Raw genomic sequence first — 20703 nt, forward strand, 5'->3', positions numbered from 1 at the left:
ACGCATGGGGCTATAGCCTCACAAAAATTTGTAGGGTGACCGGTGAGTGGAAAGGGGGCAATCATAGGCTGGTCAGGGTCGGTTCCTATATCACCCCCTTGAAGGTGGTTTGGCCTCATACTCACCTTTATGAAATTGAGTGAAGACGAAACGTACTGTATCAAGTCCATAGTTTTATCATAACATTTAAAATACTAAACACAAATCCATGCTAACTAATATTCATGCAGAATATAATTTTCGACATAATGATTATGTATTGGGAGCCTCCAGAAAATGTGGCATCCATTGCCCGAGCTATATTATATATATATATATATATATATATATATATATATATATATATATATATATATATATATATATATATATATATTAAGACTTGTATAGAGATATATTCGGACTATCAGGTGCGAATATATCCCTACGTTAAATCCCTCATGTGTTGAGACTCATTCTCGACAAAAATGATGAGAAACTCATTAGATTTTTACATCAGAGGTTTGAACCAAGAAACAAATATGTAAGTTTTGAAACAGTATAAACAAAACTCTAAGCAAAGCCAAACAAATACTGTATATCTACATCAAGGGCTGTAGAGTTGAAGAGTACCAAGAGGAGAGCATACGTTGTTGTAGAGCACCATGTGGTGAGTATACCTTGGTATACCTTGTAGGGTCGGAGGGGAGTATACCTGGTTGTAGGGTACCAACAGGGAGAGATATACCTTGTAGCAGAGTAGCAAGAGGGAAGGAAGTACCTTGTTAGCGATGTAGTTGCCGAGGACGGTCTCCCTGACGCCTGAGAGTGTATGATCGTTCATGTAGCGAAGGATGAGCTTGAACACGGCCAGAGAGTCGCTGTAGTCGGCGTCCCGAGACTTGGAGAGGAACGGGGTCTTGATGGGCTCCCTCTTCATCCCCCAGATGTGTGACTGTTGGGGGAGGGACTGGTTATACGGGCCGTTGTGGTGGTGGTAGGTGGGGGAGGGGCTATTACGCAGTACCTGGTGGCTACATTGGGGGAGGGGCTATCATGTGGTTCCTGCTGGATACATAGGGGGCTGGCATATAGCATCTAGTGGATATATTAATATGCAGACACAGCGAACTGTTGTTTCTCGAATTTCGATAACTTTTCCCCTAATTACTAACTTTTCCCTTTCTTCCCTTACTGTCTCCCCACTTCCTTCCGCCTGTCACTGCCTTCCTTCCTGCCCGCCGTCTACGGCCTCCTACCTTGAAGTAGATGCTGGTGAACTTGGAGTACGGGTGGTAGTCGATATCGTGAGGCAGGCTGTAGTGGATGGCAGCGGGCCGGACCGGCGCCCCCGCCCGCACAATGTTCCGGTCTCCATGGGGCTTCTGCCAATCTGTGTGGGGAAGATACAGCCACCTTAGTCGTCACCAGGAGGGCAGATACGTATGCAAAAAGCCTGATTATACAGTACAGATCAGCTTAGCCTATTAGCCAGCTTAATACACTTAGAAACGAACTTAGCATGCAAGTAGCCAGCTTAGAGTACAGGAGACTTTAACGGGGGGGTTCTAGAGTAGTAGTTGACAAGAATATCACGCAGAACTCTTCAATGGATTAAGAAAATGTTCAAACACATTTCGAACTTACTTCGGCAGCAACCGTAGCTATACGATGTACTTAAACCATTCTGACATGAAGTAGGTACTGACTTGGGGAGTTAACAACCTAAGTCAACCACCTCAAAGGAGATGTGAAGACGCACGCGAGTGCGTAGTGTGCGTGCACCCAGTGTCAGGCAAGGGACAATTTGAAAATAAAACACACTCATGCACACGCACGCGCGCACGTACGCCCTCCTCTCTCCACTTAATCAATAACCACCCATTTAACAGTATAAACAACAATTCCTCTTTTTTCACGATAGTTTAACTGTTGGGTGTTGATAAGGCACGGAGGAAGACCTCAACAGTTCAGAATTGTTCATGCATCTCGCTGTCCTTCGGCCTGTGACCACGCAGGCGCACTTTCAATGCCATTGAATGTTGATGGCTGTTTGCCATCACTATTACACTTGGCAGCGGCTGTTAAGACCGTTAAAGGTGACGGTTATTACCGTTGGTGATGACCAGAAGAGACCTGTGATGGAGATCAATAGTTGCCGTTGCAATCTATGGAAAATTGTGGCCGTTGCAACTGTTGGTGTTGAACAGTAGTGACCGTTATCGTGTAGATCAGTAACGATCGTTAGAGCTATTAGCAGTTAGTTAGGCATTTCACCTAAAATTCGAAATTTCGGATATTAGAAGTTGTAAACTTTGGTTTTAGACCTGTTATCAGTTATTTTGATAAATGAAAGTATTCAACTTCCTCACACGTTCGGGTTATTTTAACCATTACTTTATTTATTATTAATACATAATAAATAATAGTTATTTAAATTATTTTTACCTTACCAGACCCATTCCCAACACCAGCCACAAGTATCAGGTCGACCTTTGGTTCCTTCTGAAAACAAATACTGCACTTTCATATAGGTTCATTCATGGGACCTCAAAATCGTCTTGCTGTTGATATTCTGTACGTAGCATACTAGCGATATTATATATTCAGCATACTAGCGGTATATTGATCTCCAGTATGCTGACGAGAGGGGGAAGCATCGCCTGCAGGCCGTGTGGCGCCCGCTACTCTGCCTAGTAATGGGGAAAATACATAATTTCTTAGTATTTTATGCATGTATAAGTGAAGGACTTGCATAAGGCAATGTTATAACTCCCTCATCATGTTATATGCGAATGTGGTCATCGAAGCCTACACAAAGTCATGTTGTGGTCTCTCAACTAAAATAATTTTCTGCTTCCTCTCTCTCGACAGTGCACCATTACTTCCTGTAGATGCACTGTTGTCAATACATGGTGGTTATGGTGGTGCTTGTAGTGGTGGTAGTGGTGACGGTGTCTACAGTGATGGTGGTGCTTGTAGTGTAGATAGTGGTGATGGTGCTTGAGGGCGATGATGGTGCTTGTAGAGCCCCCTTGCAGGTGCCTGGCGTGACTCTCCACACTGGCCACTGTATAATATTCAACACCGCCTTCCTTGGCCCTCATCACAACTCAGCCGAGACAACTAGTGTCAAAATATCTGTGATTTTATAGCTTCGTCTATCCACTTGTTTCTCTCTCTCTCTCTCTCTCTCTCTCTCTGGCATTCTCTTCCTACTCGATTGTTTACTTCTCTGGTTATATGGTTGTATCTCTCTTGTTCTCCGCGTATCTCACAATGTTTGTTTGTTCATTCTTCGGAGTAGTAGAAGAGGAAGTGGGATATGGAGGAGAAAGAGGGGATAGAGGAAGAAGAGGGTAATGGAGGAGGATAACAAAAATGCGAGCACTGAAGAGAAGGAGGAAGAAGAGACGTAGGAGGAGGAGGAGGAGGAGGATGAGACGGAGAAAGAGGAAGAGGTGGAGGAGACTAGGAGGAAGAAGAGGTGGAGGAGGAGGTGTAGTGGTGGAGATACCAGAGAGACAGTATGAAAATGACGGTGTTCTGAACCTGAATCGTCCGTCGCAGACAGACACAGAAGAATAAAATTACACCTTAATCCTCTTCTCCACACACACACACGTGTGTGTGTGTGTGTGTGTGTGTGTGTGTGTGTGTGTGTGTGTGTGTGTGTGTGTGTGTGTGTGTGTGTGTGTGTGTGTGTATATGGGTATGTATGTATGTATGTGTGTGTGTGTGTGTGTGTGTGTGTGTGTGTGTGTGTGTGTGTGTGTGTGTGTGTGTGTGTGTGTGTGTGTGTGTGTGTGTGTGTGTGTGTGGTTGCTGGGAAGGGTGTTCGAGCTCCCAGAGTCGCAGCCCACTACTATAAGTAATGGAAGACCCCCATTAGACCAGCTGGCCTGCCCTACCCTCATACTGTGTGTGGGAAATGCAGTTATTGCAACGCTTCCCGATCATGCTGGTACTATACAGGACCTTCCATTACTGATCAGCGGTGTTCGGGGTAATTAACCTTTCATCCACGCTATATAAACTGTCAATCTACAGTGTCGATGGTAATACCATTTTATTCCCTTGAATCACGGAAAGAAGGAAGAGAGAGAGAGAGAGAGAGAGAGAGAGAGAGAGAGAGAGAGAGAGAGAGAGAGAGAGAGAGAGAGAGAGAGAGAGAGAGTTATACAAAACATGTAGAGACGGGTCAACCCCTCGCCAATATAACAGTGATTGCTTGATAACGCCCAGAGTTCAGAGGGTTGGAATACATCTCAACATGATACTCAAAGAGAAGTCACGATACAGTTGAGACCGTAAACAATTATATTTCACCTTGGAAGTCATGGCACACCAAGCATCTCTCCTCTCACGTGTCCCAACACATCAACCATCCTTACTCATTCTAAGTGGCTGATGAATGTGTGATTGTGTATGTGAGTACCTACCTAGTGGATGTGTACTCACCTAGTGTGTGTGTACTCACCTAGTGTGTGTGTGTGTACTCACCTAGATGTGCTTGCAGGGTCGAGCTAGGCTCCTAGCCCCGCCTTCTGAACATTCTTTTATTAATGCAATGACTCATTTCTCCCGCTTCTGTCATATTAACATTTAAAACGTTGGATCGAATTAGCTCCAACAACTTCTAGGTCTAACCTATTTCCCTGATTGACAGTTCTTAACACTGAAAAGCTTCTTTGTTCCGTTTCTGTTAGTCTTTTGTGTCTCGAATTTCCATCTCTGGCCCCTCGTTCTGGCAGTCCTAGCTTTGAGCAATGCTGCTTTATCTACCTTGTCAGTTTCATTTAGAATCTTATATGTTGTTATCATATCCCCCCCTATTTCTCCTTTCCTCCAGTGTGGTAAGATCTAGTTCTCTCGGTCTTTCCTCGTAACTCAATCCTTCAGCTCAGGAGCAAGTCTCGTTGCATATCTTTGGATCGTCTAGTTTCTCATTGGGTTAGCTAATCTTGCATATGCAGCAGATATAATTCTGTTAATGTGTTCCTTTGAACACAGTAACAGAATTTTAACAGAACAGTAACAGAACAGTTCCTCTGTTAATTCTTGGTGTTACATCCACACCCAGGTGATGCTGCCTTTGTTAACTTTGTTGTAGTTGAATCCTTCGTGTATTGTGCTATCATTCTGGTCTCCTCTCTTCTATTCCAAACTTCATTACTTTACAATATTTAGGATTAACCTCCAGTAGTCATGCGCTTATCCATTCCGGTAATTTATCTGACCATTAGTGGAACAAGTACGGAGTCTTCCTGGGTTCTTACACATGTAGGACTCCTCTTCCTCAGGTGGTCAGTTAAATAAATCAGGAGCAGTAATGGTCCAAGTACCGAGCCTTGTATGCCCCCCCCCACTTATCATTTTTCTCCATACTATGTGTATATTGAACTTTTAATAACAAACAAAATGAAAGAATTATTCTTGTAACATTGTTTATATTGGAAAAATCGAATAGTTTAGCTTAAATAAAGCAAACGGAAGCTTTCTCCAGTGTGCGTGGCGCGCAGATGCTTATCTCTGGCCATGAAGCATTACGTGGAACCCCAGAATGCAGACAACAATGTGTTATAAACAAGTGTGTTTACTGTAGCGCTACAACCCTCTCCCCAACAGGATACGCAGAGCAAGAGGTACGTACCGTATCCCAGGTAGTGGAGGACCACCACCTTAAGATGGCAGGCGGCTGTGTAAACGCAACACAGCCCAACATGACTCGAAGTGGATGCCCATCCAGACTCACAAAACACCATGACATAGCACCACGGTCACCAGAATTTCTGCCTCTAGTCAGCCTTCAGACAAGCAGGCCTGATGGACTCCTGGTCGCTGTTCTTCCTCCTCTTCTTCCAACCTCCAATAGCAGCAGTTTCAAGCACCAGGAGGTCCAGTTGAACCTGCCTACTTAATTAAGCACGAGCCAGTAGACTGCTGCTCCAGTGATGTCTGCGGCCACGGCAACCACCAGGTTGTGCAGTAAGGTTCTGTTCACTGATACTGTTCGCTGGCACAGAGCCGCACGGCGATCCTCCGCGCGTAGCCACCACCAGACTCACTACTTAGTGTGCTCCCTGCTTGGCCAGCGACGGCGTTGTAACTCACGAGCCAGACGATAGAGGGCACCAGCAATGTTTAAGTAACCAACCATAGCAGAGAAACAGTCAAGTTTATTATAATGATTAAGTTTATAGGTGCGTAGATTACTTGCCCCATTTTGCACAATTTCAAAATGTAAACACTACATTATCCCCCGAATACATCCTAAGCCGGAGAGACGACGCCCACACACGTTTCATATTTCCAGGGAAACCCCGACCGAACAATTGCGCTCGATCCGCAGTACAGTCACCGTGTTACTCCTCTATACTTCATGTTATGTTAACACAAACTTAGACGAACGCACAGTCAGGAAAAATGGAACCAAGACTGACAGGTTTCTATGGCCCAACGGGAATACATAACATATCTTAATATGTGCGTGTCCTTAATAGCTACAAAACTCTACAGTTGACATCATCAATGTATTCAAATCTGTTTAGCATTATTATCGCATTTTATATCCTCGTCTTGTATAAGAAGCGAACAAAGGCAAGTACCAGAAAGATATGCGACCACAACACTGGTAAAACACATGATAAAGAAGGACTTTCTCTCCCCAGACGAGCGTGGCGGCATCACTTCTTCACCGACCGACGGTTGCGTCTGGAAAGCCGGATTCCTGCACACGAACACTAATGGGACTACGCGAACGTCAACACGCGCACCGAGTGCCCCCTCCACCCAAAAATATATACAGTATAAACTTTTATGTATACACATATAGCCAGGAAGCACGCACACACACACACACTCAGGTCCTCACAGCCAAGCGAACAGCACTGAAGCGTCGTAATCAAAAGGGCCCAAGTTCCATTTCCAGCCGAGGCAGAAACAAATGGGAAGAACTTCTTTCAACTGGAGGCACTGTTCACTTACCAGTAAATAGGTAATTGGGAGTAAGCTGGTACTGATTGCATGCTGGGAATGTGTGTGAGAGAGATATATTTATGCACATATGATACAGGAAAATTAGACAACCAACGGTTAAAAAGGCATAGTCCAAGAGCTAACAACTCGATCCTGCAAACACAAATAGTACATATAAATAGGAAATGTACACACAACTTTCAGAACAAGAAGTCATAGGTTCAATTAGGTAAACAAGGCTGCCGAAAAATTCTTAGAGAGTTCTCTTTTGCAAACAGTGGTTTAAGGTGGAGAAGGTGGCGGAGGCCAAAACCGTCAGAAGTTTCAAAGTGTTACATGACAGAGTACTACAGTGAATGAGAGACACCATGAGTGTAGCTCTCCTCCTGTAACTACACTTAGGTAATTACATTTAGGTAATTACATACAACTGACCAGAGATTAGTAAGGCAGGATAAGGGTCATGCTCAACCCTGTAAGCACATCTAGGAGAGTACACATATACACACACACACACACACACACACACACACACACACACACACACACACACACACACACACACACACACACACACACACACAGAGGAGCCGGTCGGCCGAGCGGACAGCACGCTTGGCACGTGATCCTGTGGTTCCGGGTTCGATTCCGGGCGCCGGCAAGAAACGATGGGCAGAGTTTCTTTCACCCTATGCCCCTGTAACCTAGCATTAAATCGGTACCTGGGAGTTAGTCAGCTGTCACGGGCTGCTTCCTGGGGTGTGTGTGTGGTGTGGGAAAAAAACAGTAGTAGTAGTAGAAACAGTTGATTGACAGTTGAGAGGCGGGCCGAAAGAGCAGAGCTCAACCCCCGCAAGCACAACTAGGTGAATACACACTCAAAGAAAAGAGTACAACCAGGTGAGTACAACTTAGTGAGTACAACCAGGTGAGTACACAAACGAGTGATCGTGTATTGGTATCGTTCTCTCGTCTATTACGTCTCATTCTGAACGTTATGGCCCGCAACGTACAAATTACAAGGTACTGTGAGAAGCAGCGGCTCATATATCCACGTTTTCTATGCATGGTTAGGTTAGGTTAGGTTGGGGTTGCTTCGGTCTGTACGTTCCTGGTTAGGTGAGCGCTTTGTATTTTGTACCTTGTGGCAAATCAAGAGAACGGGCTACGTCAACTTCTATCACGGAAGTGACAAGTTATTACCTCCACCTCTCTATCAACCTCTCCACCTCACTCTCTCACTCTCCTCACTCTCCTTTCTCACTCTCCTCACTCTCCCACTCACTCTCCCATCTCCCTTTCCTCAATACCTTTACTGTACTCTATGGAATGTTCTGCCTAGCTGCTGATGCCTTTGTTCTCTAACGCTTGTGTTCTTTTGATGTTATTTGTGTTGCGTTCTTTACAATGTCTTTTGTTCCATCCGTTCTCCACTGATGATCTTCATGCTAAACGTGGCTTCACTTTCTAAAGTTACTCCTTTTATTTATTATTCTAAGTCTCGTTTTTTTTAAGCTTTCCCTGCCAAATAAAGAAAATGGTGTGTTCAGGATGAGAACTAATATCTTGTGGAGACCTTCTCTCAATAAAACATTGATTTCGATTCACATTAAACAATTGTATAACACGTATAAATTAACTAAATTTTCTTACGTGTTTGTCATGTCGATGAAAAAGAAGTAAGAAAAAGCTACAATGAATCTATCAAGACAACCCCAAAGCCGCTGTACAAATAAAGTAGACAACCATAAAGCCACTGAAAAATAAAGTAGACAACCATAAAGCCACTGAAAAAATAAAGCAGACAACCCCAAAGCCACTGATCAAATAAAGTAGACAAACCCAAAGCCACTGAAGAAATAAAGTAGACAAACCCAAAGCCACTGATCAAATAAAGTAGACAAACTCAAAGCCACTGATCAAATAAAGCAGACAACCCCAAAGCCACTGAACAAATAATAATAATAATAATAATAATATTTTATTTACAAGAAGGAACAAAGGGTTGGTGAGATTACATTAGAGTAATATTTTTACATTCTTGCAAAGCCACTAACAGGCATAGTGGTTCGGGCAAACTGAACAAACAAAGCAGACAACCATTAAATCACTGAACAACTGAATCTGAGAAAATAAACGACACGATAAGGCTCAAAGTGTAGCAAAACTCCTCACAGTTGTACCGTCGAGCAGCGTAACAGCCAGTCTTTACTCTAGCTAATTGTTACTTCAGGCTTGCATGCCTAAATAAACCAAAATTAACCTGGGTTAACCACAGGATGATGGCTTATTCCAAACTGGTACTTATATACAGAGTTTGAGCTAAAGTATTCAATTCATTGTTTGGAAATTAATGTGTGTGAGAGAGAGAGAGAGAGAGAGAGAGAGAGAGAGAGAGAGAGAGAGAGAGAGAGAGAGAGAGAGAGAGAGAGAGAGAGAGAGAGAGAGAGAGAGAGAAAGAGAGAGAGACAGAGGCAGACTACACAAATATTACCTACCTTTTTAGTTCGTTTCTCTCTCTCTCTCTCTCTCTCTCTCTCTCTCTCTCTCTCTCTCTCTCTCTCTCTCTCTCTCTCTCTCTCTCTCTCTCTCTCTCTCTCTCTCTCTCTCTCCTCCTCTCCTCTCGTCACACCAGTGAGCCCATCCATCACCAGCAAGAGTATGACATAACAGAAGTTCCCACATAATCATGGTCCCATAGGAGGCAGTCTCCCAGAAGCCTTGCCGTGCCAGGTCGCCAGACTTGAAGGCCCTCCATCACACACACACACACACACACACACACACACACACACACACACACACACACACACACACACACACACACACACACACACACACACACACACGCTCATACTCGGATACTTTGGGTTCCGCGTCAGAGCCCATAAAACGCACGTTTAGTGAACGCTAAACATGAGACAGCAAACTGGCCAGTCGCCCTTGTCTTATCTCTCTCTCTCTCTCTCTCTCTCTCTCTCTCTCTCTCTCTCTCTCTCTCTCTCTCTCTCTCTCTCTCTCTCTCTCTCTCTCTCTCTCTCTCTCACCCTTTCTTTACGTAAGTCTAAACCCATCTCCAGTATTTAACAAAAGGTCATTTCTGTCATTAGCCACTGACAATACATTTCGTAAATGATACAAATTACTAGGGGTCAACTACGGCACAGGAACACCCTATACGAAAACCCTTACGCACTCTCAACCCTTAAGGAAAGGTCAGCAAAGGTCGCAGTGGCATTAAATGGCAATAGAGAGGGGAAGAAAGGTCGCGTCCGGCACTCACCGTTGACCTTGGAGAGGATGAAGGCCAACTCGGCGGGAATCTCCAGGTGGTTGACCCCAGCGACCGAGCGCTGGACTCTCTCTTGCTCTGCCTGGTTCTGGCGAGCCTCTCTCTCTGCCCTCTGCTTCGCCAGCTCCTCCGCCTTCTTCCGTCGGGCCATCTCCTCCTGCAGGTGGTCAAGGGTAAGGGTGGATGGTGAGTGGTGGTAACCGTCTTGAAGCCCTGAAGGAAAGCCATCTTGACCTCTTCTAGCCCCGAAGAAGTGCTAACTTGCCCCTTCAAGCCCTGAAGAGGAGTCAACTTGCCCTTTAAGCCTCGAAGAGCCAATTTGTCCCCTTTAATCCTTGAAGAAGCGCCAACTTACCCCTTCAAGCCCTCATGAGCCAACGTGCCCCTTCAATACCTGAAGAAGAGCCAACTTGACTCTTCAGGTCCTGAAGAAGAGCCAACTTGACTCTACAGGTCCTGAAGAAGAGCCAACTTGCTCCTTCAAGTCCTGAAGAAGAGCCAACTTGCTCTTTCAGGCCCTGAAGAAAAACCAACTCGCTTCTTCAAGACCTGAAGAAAAGCAAACTTGCCTCTTCAAACTCTTAAGAAGAACCAACTTGACTCTTCAGGCCCTGGAGAAGAGCCAACTTGCTCCTTCAAGACCTGAGGAAGACCCAACTTGCCACTTCATGCACTAACCTTAAGTCTGGCGTAGAGTCTTCGCGTCCTCCTCCCTCTGGCCAGCGCCTGCGCCTTGATGACAGCGCTGCGCAGTGTGCGGTAGCTCCGGCGGGCCATCCACATGCGCACCACAGACTGCACCAAAACTGCGCTCCGTTGCTGTGCCCGGTACCTGCGCTCAACATAGTGAAAAACAATGTGAATGGTGATAATGTTGCTGCTGGTTGTTGTTGTGGTGGTGGCTGTGGTGGTTATAGTGGTTGTGGTTTTGGTGGTGATAGTTGTAATGGAGATGTAATGATGCTAGTGATGGTGGTAGTGATGACGATAGTTGTAATGGTCGAGGTAGTGGTGGTGGTGATAGTGTTGATAATAGTGGTGATGTAGATAATAACAACAGTGAAAAATGGTTATGGTAATACAATAGCTACCATCACTACTACTCCCGTTCCCCCAACTACTATTGCCCCCGGCAATGACAACTACCTCATCAACTACTATTACTACTCTGTCACTATCACATCCAGTGCTACTATCACAACAGCTGGCGCTCACCTCCTACGGACGAGGTAGCCCCGGACGTGCCTCTGGAGGGTGATGACGGAATGAGAGAGCCTCTTGTACCTCTCCTGCTCCAGCGTCTGCTCCAGCGCCTCCTTCATGAAGATCTTGGTGGTGCCCAGCTGGAAGGCTCCCCGGCTCCCCCTCGACATATGGTCCAACACCACCCGGCAGATCTCCTTCGATGGCGCCCCCTGGGAGAGTAAGCAAGAACAGGTGAAGACAGAGAGGAAAGAAGAAACACAAGATAATAAAGGGGAAGAAAGAAAGAAAGGATAGGAGGAAAAGGGAAAAGTAAAGAGAAAGAGGGCAGCTAGGGAGGACCAAAGAGGGTTCTATTTATTTTCCACTCTCACTGGAAACTAATATTTCCTTATTTTTTTTATACAAATTTATATTTTTAGGTTCCAGTTGTGTCCTCCCTCGTTCTGCCATCCTTTCCCTGGAAATGATCATCTCAATCCATTTAACTTTTATTCCTCTCAGGATCTTATACGTTGTGATCTTATCACCTCTCGTCATTCATTTTTCTAGTACTCACCTAATTGTGCTTGCGGGGGTTGAGCTTTGGTCCTTTGGTCCCAAGTGTTTGTTAGGTTGGTTTGTTAGTGTTTGTTAGGTTGAAATTTCTTTGATATGGCCCCATAACTCAGGTTACTTCTCTCTGGTACTCATCTCGAAGCAAATCTCTACATCTTTTCTATTTTCTTATTCCACACTGTGGCTGCATATTTTCAGACTCCTTATAATGTTCTAAATGATTCTTTGCATAGATTTCTAAATGTTCCTATATCTGTTAATTTTATCTATCCTGACGAAGTAATTTCATTTATATGTGCCTCTGGTGGCCTTATCACCTCTTCCAGGCCCTTATCTTTGCTGACTCCCGCAGTAGCTTTCCAATTTTTCAGATATCCAGAAGTTTTCTATTCACTAATATGTTGCATAGTAAACTAATGGGTTACATAGTATTCCTGCTGCATGTTTCAGAAGCTATAAAACAAATTGGTCTTGTCCTGTAGCCTTGTTGATGCATTATTGGCTCTCTCTTCCTCCTCTTCGGATACTTTAATATTGTTCAATGTTGCCTCTATTCCTTGTCTGCCCCTCCCCCTTCCCCAGTGCCATGGGGATGTCTGGTTCGGTATTGAGGACAATCGGGGATCTTATGTTTAACTACTTCCAGAGGTCATTGTAGCTTTATGTGACGGTTTTTCATTTTTTCAGCGCGTAATTTGGTCTAATGCCGTTGCCTTTCTTCTTATATAGTTGGGTTACTGTAACGTCAGATAGGAAAGTTCACCTCTTAATCTACATCAGAAAGTTTTACTCTATGGCCGTAAATAGTTGAGTGATCCACATAGTTTTGCTTTTAAGTGGATTTCTCGTTTCCCATTCTAATTATGAGTGGTTGAAATCACTCATAAGAAGGACATTTGTACTATTATAATAGATACTTGATCATCATCCATACACTGGAATATCATTAAAAGTCTTGGGCTTTTGTGTGTGTATTCATGCACATATTGTGTACGCTGGGAAATGCTAACCTGTAATCAACTAAAAGATTATACTAATTAATTCAGCGCCAAAACATATTTATCCGATACTCATTTATAGAGTACTGATCCAGTTTCTCATCTAAAGGAAGCACACACTAACACCAAATATTTGAGACCCTTAGCATCCTCTCATTTCATTGTTTTGTACACATTATTACTAGTCTTAACAATGCACCTTCAAGAGCCACACACTCAACAACATACAACAAGAGCTTGCAGCCCCCCTAAAAGAGCCACACACTCAACAACATGCACCAAGAGCTTGCACCAACTCCAAGAGCCACTCACCCTCGGTACCTGGCCAGGAACGAGGCATCGGTACCGCTCAGAGAAGAGGTTGAAGCGCAAGCGCACTGGGAATCCCTGCTGACGGATCTTGATGGTCTCCAGCATCCCAGAGTACCGGAGCTGCTCGAGGACGCAGGGCATGTCCAGCTTCAATGGCGCCTTCTCGTTGTTGGGTTTAATGCAACGCACAAACCATGGATTACACCTGGGAGGGAGAGGGAGAAGTGTTAACGAATTGCAGGGCAAGGAGGGAGGGAACAAGCCAGAGGGGGAATTCGAGGGCGGGAGGGATGGAACAAGCGAGGGAGGGAGGAAAGGAATTAATGAGGAAAAAAAATGGAATGAATTTCGGATATTTCGGGGGCAAGAGAAGAAATTGAAAGTGTGACAATAAAGAAACAGAGAAGGAACCACTGGAAAGAAGTAGAGATACACCACCAGGAGGAAGGCGGCGGGAACAACAGGAGGAAGCAGGGATACTCACTTGGCCATGCCCTCGATAAGATGAGTGAGGGAGTCGTTGAAGCGGGCGGAGACGGTGGGGGTCCTGGGCTTCATGGTTACAAAGCGACCATTGGCCTTGGTTAAAGTCTTGTTCTCAGACGACAGCCGGACGTCGAGGAACATCTCCGACAACATCTGCAACACACGTCCCCAACACCACAACCAATTAATACCATATATGAAAAAGTTTGATAGTAAAGAGTAATAATAACGATGAGTAAAAGCGAATAAAAGATTAACTGACAAAAGTATGATATAGGGAATAAATATAAATGTCATAACATGCGAAAAGGTTTTGTAAAAAGTGAAAATGATGTAAAGGTAAATAAAAGTTTAGGAAGGAGGTGGCGTTCATGTAATCATACGAGAAGCAGTGAAACTTAAGCACTACCAGACGTGCCAGGCAACTGCTCCCAACAAATATATAAAGACACATCTCACACGGACAGCCTTTACTGTAGACAGTGTTTAACCAGGACGTGCTTTATCAAGTCTACTAGCTCATATGAATGTTATCAAGTCTACTAGCTCATATGAATGTTATCAAGTCTACTAGCTCATATGAATGTTATCAAGTCTCGTCACCTACATGAGCTTACTTAATTCCATCTACTTGAATGAGATTTACAAAATCTAATCACTCGAATAGCTGTAGCAAATCATTCCAGCAAATGTCTATTTACAGTCAAGGCTAATTCCTGTAAACTGCATTCCTTGAGCCACACACACAAGAGAGGGACTCACAGAGAGCTTGGAGGAGATAAGTAGCTCCACCACATCGTTTCTGAGTGTGTCACGATTTTTGTCGAGGAAACCTTCCACGCTGTACCACACCTGTCCCGCGTAGTGCTTGATCCCAAACTCCATAGACGACATCCTCGGCCTGTGGCAGGTATATACAAACGTTACAACATGTGAACCACATTCGAGACAGATTTTAGTGAGAGAGAGATTCGAACAAGAGACAGATTTGAATGAGATTGCATACAATACCAACACATGGGGGGTTGGGGGTGGGGGGTACATGCACAATGAGAAAATTGCATTTGTGATTAAATAATAACATTGAATTTCATAAGAGAGACAGAAAGACTTTAGAAAAGACAAGAGGTGAAAGACTAAACTTTTTTGTAAAGCATCTTATGGAGCTATGGAAGAATACAAAACAACAACGTGCTATTTAATACATTAAAGGCAAGTGTGGGGTAGAAAGGGGGAACTGGGTAAATTGAGAGAGGGAGAAGAGGAAGGAGAAGGGAGGAAAGTGAGAGGGAAGAGGGGAGGAAGAGGCAAGAGGATGCTTGGCAGACCTGGAGTAGAGTTCATTGAGGGCATGGTTGTAGTGGCACTTCTCAAGGAAGGAGTGGTCGGTGGCCTTGGGGAAGTTGCTCTCGTCATCCAGCAGGTGAAGGATGCCCACAGGCTTGCGGGCCACCAGCTCGATCACCGGCAGGTTGTCCTAGAGGGCACCAGGGACCAGGTTAGTTATCACCCTCACTCTCGGGAGGGTCAAACAGGAAGGAAGAAGCACAGGAGGGCTGGAGAACATGTATAAGGGCAGGCAAAAAAAGGGGATCATCTGAATAATAAGTGTAAAGAGGGCAATGCTATAGCAACTTCTCTGTATTACTGGAATGACCACAATGCTGGTCTTGTATCTATATATATATATATATATATATATATATATATATATATATATATATATATATATATATATATATATATAGATAATAAATAATCACTAATTTGTTTGAAATATAACATGCAAGGTAAGGTGACATAAATAATGCCTTTATACAAATTATATTAAACTATTTTATATCAGGAAATAACAATCTTTAACTTATTTTAAAACAATTCCTTACTGACATCTTACCTGGAAATCGATATTCTGCCACTCAATTTTCTCCTTAGCATACTCCTGCTGCTCCAGCTTGAAGATGTGTTTATTGAAGTGGAACTGCAGCTTCTCATTTGCGTAGTTGATGCACAGCTGCTCGAAGCTGTTTTCCTGAGGAACCACGAGTAAAGCGTCAATAATCTGCAGGTTGTGTATGGTCTGGTATACTAATGTACGTGAGGGAGAACAGTCAGTGTTATGTGCCATCGTGACCACTCGGCTACACGAGGTACAACAGCCACCTCTCACCTTCATCAACATACAAAAGAACTTCCCCTTCACATCTTGGCGTGTTTCTTTTGTCTTTCAGCTTATCACTGTGCCTTGTATTACGTCTTTTGTTCAACACAGATCATGATAAAATATGCTGTAACAATGGCCAGGGTTGAGCTACATATAGGGAGGGAAGAGGCCACATATAAGAGGGAAAGTGGCCACATATGAGAGGAAAATGAGGGAGAAAAAAACATATATCAGGGCGAAGGGAGTCACATATGCAGGGGAAAAAGGACCACATATCTGAGGAAAGGGGGGAACACATATTGGAGGGGAAGTGACTACATATTGGGGGGAAAGGGACTAAATATAAGAGGGGGAAGGGACAACAAATGAGGGAGGAATTTATAAAATATGAGGAGGAAATTGGGGCCCTCATAAAAAAGTGAAAGATACTATGCCTAAGAGCAAAAGGACCACACCTTAGAGAGTCAAGACCCACACTTATGAGGTAAAGGGACCACAACATAATAAACAGCGCCTACCTTGAAGACCTCAAAGCCAAAAATGTCGAGAATGGAGATGTGAGTTTTCCTGGAGCCCTTGTGGATGATCTGGTTGATCCGCCGGACGAGCCACGAGAAGAGGGACGAGTAGAGAGCCTTGGCCACGGCGTCCCGGGCGTCCAGGGCCTGATCGATGTTGAGGGGCGTGAAGACTCGCTCGTTCCTCGCCTCCTGCACCAGGGAGATGAGAGAGAGGGGTCAGTCTACCTCAGGGAGCATGACCGGAGTAGTTAGTTAGCCTCCGTCTAGAGATGATACATGGTATAACGATTCATAGTCCGGTACAGGGTGGTGGAAGGCTCAAACCTACACATAACTGGTGTGTGTGTGTGTGTGTGTGTGTGTGTGTGTGTGTGTGTGTGTGTGTGTGTGTGTGTGTGTATTTTCGTATATAATATCTTGATATTAGTATACATATCATCACCTGGGATGATCTCACACAAGAATTCCATTCTTGTCTCACCTGTCAAGACGCTCTTCCCTCCACACTTGACTAGCATAATGCTGACCCTTTGACCTTACTCCCAGCCCCTTTCCCTTACACCTGCATTAGCAAATCTTCCTCTTCGGGTCGTCTACAGGAAACCCCCCTCTTATCCTGCTTTATGCCGAAGCCCCACCCATTCCAGTCCTACAGAAGTCTACCATCATACCTCTTCCAGTCCTACAGAAGCCTCCATTCCTTTCCATCTCGCACATCTACTGCACTTCAACATCAATATCCCCCAGATTCTACAGCATCGTCCGCTACCTTCCCTCATTCTCGGCTACAGGAAAGGTAACTCACGGTGATCTTCGTGGTGAGGGCCCTCCTGATGCCCACGTCGTCGATCTGCAGGAGATGCGACGCCCACTTGATCTCAGCCTCACTGCCGATCTCGACGCCCTCCTGCCCGTGGCGGAGCTGCTTCCGGTGGAAATAAACGTTGCCGAGGTGGAGAACTGAGGAGAGAGTCTGGGAGTTAGTGGATGAGGAAGTCTTGTAGGATCTCTGGGAGTCTGAAAGTCAGTAGGTGAGGAAGTTTGGGAGTCAGGGAGGGAAGAAGTTAAGGATGGAGTCAGGGAGGAAGTCAAGGAGGTAGAGTGTCAGGGAGGAAGTCAAGGAGGGAGAGAATCAGGGAGGAAGTCTAGGAGAGAGTTAAAAAGAAAATTAGGGAGGGAGTGGGAGACACATACTCACAAGATGCAAACACAATATCCAAATGAGCAATAAAATATTAGTTAAAGCAATCATGATTCATACTCGATATTTCAGTTATAGAGAAAAAAGAATATATAATTATAGCATATAATATATAATATATAATTTATAATATATAATATATAATATATATACAGTATAAAGAATCTATATATAACTAGAGCTTCCAGACTGAACTCGAGCCTGCAAAGCACAAGGCTGAGTGAATTAAATATTGGGGATTTGCAATTAAAATATAAAGAAAATGACTGACCAGCCGCAAGGATCCTGAAGATAGTGTCCTGCTCGTCGGAGGAGAACCCGAGGACCTGCATGGCTGAGAGGAGGGCCTGGAGGTCTTCTGCATCGTATTTTCCCTCTAGTTGGCAGCTCCCGCCCTGAGGAAGGTGCGAGGGAGGTGGTCAGTGGGTGAAGTCTTTGGTTGCTCCCTCCGTTACCCTCCTTTTCCCCCTCTCACCCTTACCCTCTTCTCCCTCCCCACACTCACCTGGTTAAGGTAGAAGTACTTGTCGGCGGAGGTGAGGCCGTACTTGGCCTTGCGTTCTTCGGGGAGCCCGGCGAGCAGCTCGTAGAAGACATGGTAGTTCCTCTCCTCGTGCGCCTGCGTCACTATACGGGATTTCTCCAGCAGGTACTCCGTTATCCTGGCCCCCGTGATCACTCCGCTGGGGGACGGTGGGTCATTAGTGCTGGTCAGTTCTCAATACATTTACATGCACACATAAATAGGTCATCCCTTTTCTTCTTCTTTCCCCTGTTTCCACATTTCAATTCTCTATTCTCTTCGCTTCTCTCCCACACCGCTATTCTCCACACTCCCTTCGCCACCCTTTATCCTAATATAATCCCTACCGCGCCTAATTGAATGATGAACCTAAAGATCATTTTATTAAACCAACCCTAAAAGTGCTGCTCCATCCTAACCCTCACCTGAAGGAAACCCTCGCTCTCACTTACTCCTTAAAGTAGACCTCCAGGTATTTGCCAAACCTGGAGGAATTGTCATTTTTTATGGTTTTGGCGTTGCCGAAGGACTCGAGGAGCGGGGAGGCCTCTAGGATCTGTTCGGTGATGAGGTTGCTCTGGGACTTGTTAACCGCCGCCAGGTACTGCATAATCAACTTGGTGGACTCTGTCTTGCCAGCCCCGGACTCCCCTGAGATCACCACACACTGGTTGGTTGAGTCCTTACTCATACGGGAATACGCGGCCGACCCAATGGCGAAGATGTGGCTGGAAGAAAATGAGAGTAAATGAGCTTAGATTGAGTCACTTTCAAGTGGCCGTCAATGGAGGGGTAAGGTCACTGTACTCACAGAGGCGAGGTCACTGAGGGCACTAACAGGGGCAAGGTCACTGAGGGTACTCACGGGGGTAAGGTGCCTAGAATCTGGCCTTCGTATTTTTTCACAGTATCAAGGCCGTAGATGTCGAACATCCGGTATGGGTTGACCGCTACCAAGATGCTTCCCGTGTAGGTCTGGCGAGGCACGAGAGAACGAAGGTAAAGTTAAAATGAACTGTATGTATACAGCAGTCACACTTACATGTATACAACAGCTAAACGCCATGTAATATAAAACTAGTTATTAGAATTATGACACGTATTTTTAAATCCAAAGCCAGATAACAATAACTCTGAAATTAACATACACAAAAGTAAATAGATTCAGCAAACACACTCATATACATCAACCATTACACTCAGTAACATCAATACACTCACATAAATCATTTCCTTGTCGTATCTGATCTTGAGGTTCCACAGAAGCGACGCTTCATTCAGATCCCTGAAAGTATGTGAACATTGAAGGACAGTGTCAATAAAAAATGGATAATAATAATATTATTATTATTATAATTACTTGTATTAAAAACTCCACAATTCTCGCTCTTCAGAATAAATTATTAAACGACAGATACCGCATAAGTACCAACTAAATACCGACGATAGACAGGAACTCACGATAGACTGATCATGTCGTCGACGCCAGTGGGTCCCAGGTCCTGACGACGACGCACGGACGAGACGTTGGTCAGCGTGAAGACTTGGGACTGTGGGATACAGGTAGGATAGTTGAGAGGTGTCCTCAGATGTGGATCTTACATTATATTCATCCCTACCCGACTACATCACAGTCTATTACATAATCGTCTACTTTGGCGTACGAGCAGCAGGGGATGAATTTGGAGCTTACCTTGCCGCCAATGACGGCTTGGACGGTGATGACCTGACCTGCTCTGTGGAACTCCATGACCTCCCCCGGCAGCACGTAGCCCAGTCCGGGGTCAAACCACACCAGGTCGCCCTACAAAGACAAGATAACACGTATTTAGTTTTGCCGGAATATGCGTTGGTCTCTGCAGCCCGTCCTAAGGTTTCCCAACGTCATGAAAGTGTCGTACTAAAGTGCCCTTCTCCTAACCTATCAGATTACGGGCTATTCATGCCCGTGCCATCTTTTGGGTGGCTTAATCTTTATCATCTTACCAGAGGATGCAAAACAGAAAACGGGAAGCCATTTGTGTTTCAAGCTTACACGTGTCCTGTCCATTTTTTCTCACTTTAAAGAAATTGTCGTTGTCTAACTGTAAAGGTACAAAGCAATAACATCTGACAAAGCGGGGCCCAAGAACTAGCACTCGGTACTACAGGCACAATCATGCGAGAGTACATGTAGCCTGGTGGAAGTACACAAGACGACTCACAGGCAAAGTTCATAGAAGCAAACGTGCGTAGTCGAAGAACGTCCGTAGTAAAAGAAAACGTTTGCGGTAGGAGAAAACGTCCATGGTAGAAGAAAACGTTCATAGGAACATAAATGTTCTTAAACGAACATGGTCGTGTTCCTACCCCGTGGTGTAAGAAAACGTGCAGTGTTGAAAATAATAGTGTAGAAGCGAACGCAAAACATTGGCATACAAATACGGAGAAAAATGTTTGCATTAAAGTCCGGAAGACGGCCGTGTTGACCGGACCATTGCGAGCTTTA

At 44.7% G+C, this 20703-nt stretch overlaps 1 protein-coding gene across 2 annotated transcripts in view; it reads right to left on the reverse strand.

Annotated features, from left to right (window-relative positions):
* LOC123756382 (unconventional myosin-XV) overlaps positions 1–20703 on the reverse strand; it is a 108207-nt gene that overhangs the window by 36606 nt on the left and 50898 nt on the right. For both annotated transcript variants that reach the window (XM_069331199.1, XM_069331198.1), the window contains exons 3-21: positions 19909–20019; positions 19677–19765; positions 19437–19500; positions 19081–19190; positions 18668–18943; positions 18198–18375; positions 17964–18087; positions 17297–17451; positions 16489–16680; positions 15704–15838; positions 15135–15283; positions 14569–14707; positions 13805–13959; positions 13321–13525; positions 11465–11664; positions 10928–11081; positions 10241–10406; positions 1239–1372; positions 761–934 (exon numbers count right to left, since the gene is read on the reverse strand). In XM_069331199.1, coding sequence (XP_069187300.1) covers positions 761–934; positions 1239–1372; positions 10241–10406; positions 10928–11081; positions 11465–11664; positions 13321–13525; positions 13805–13959; positions 14569–14707; positions 15135–15283; positions 15704–15838; positions 16489–16680; positions 17297–17451; positions 17964–18087; positions 18198–18375; positions 18668–18943; positions 19081–19190; positions 19437–19500; positions 19677–19765; positions 19909–20019 — 2910 coding nt within the window. The remainder of the gene's footprint in view (positions 1–760; positions 935–1238; positions 1373–10240; positions 10407–10927; positions 11082–11464; positions 11665–13320; positions 13526–13804; positions 13960–14568; positions 14708–15134; positions 15284–15703; positions 15839–16488; positions 16681–17296; positions 17452–17963; positions 18088–18197; positions 18376–18667; positions 18944–19080; positions 19191–19436; positions 19501–19676; positions 19766–19908; positions 20020–20703) is intronic.

This window comes from Procambarus clarkii, chromosome 25, assembly GCF_040958095.1.
Source record: "Procambarus clarkii isolate CNS0578487 chromosome 25, FALCON_Pclarkii_2.0, whole genome shotgun sequence".
NCBI lineage: Eukaryota > Metazoa > Arthropoda > Malacostraca > Decapoda > Cambaridae > Procambarus > Procambarus clarkii.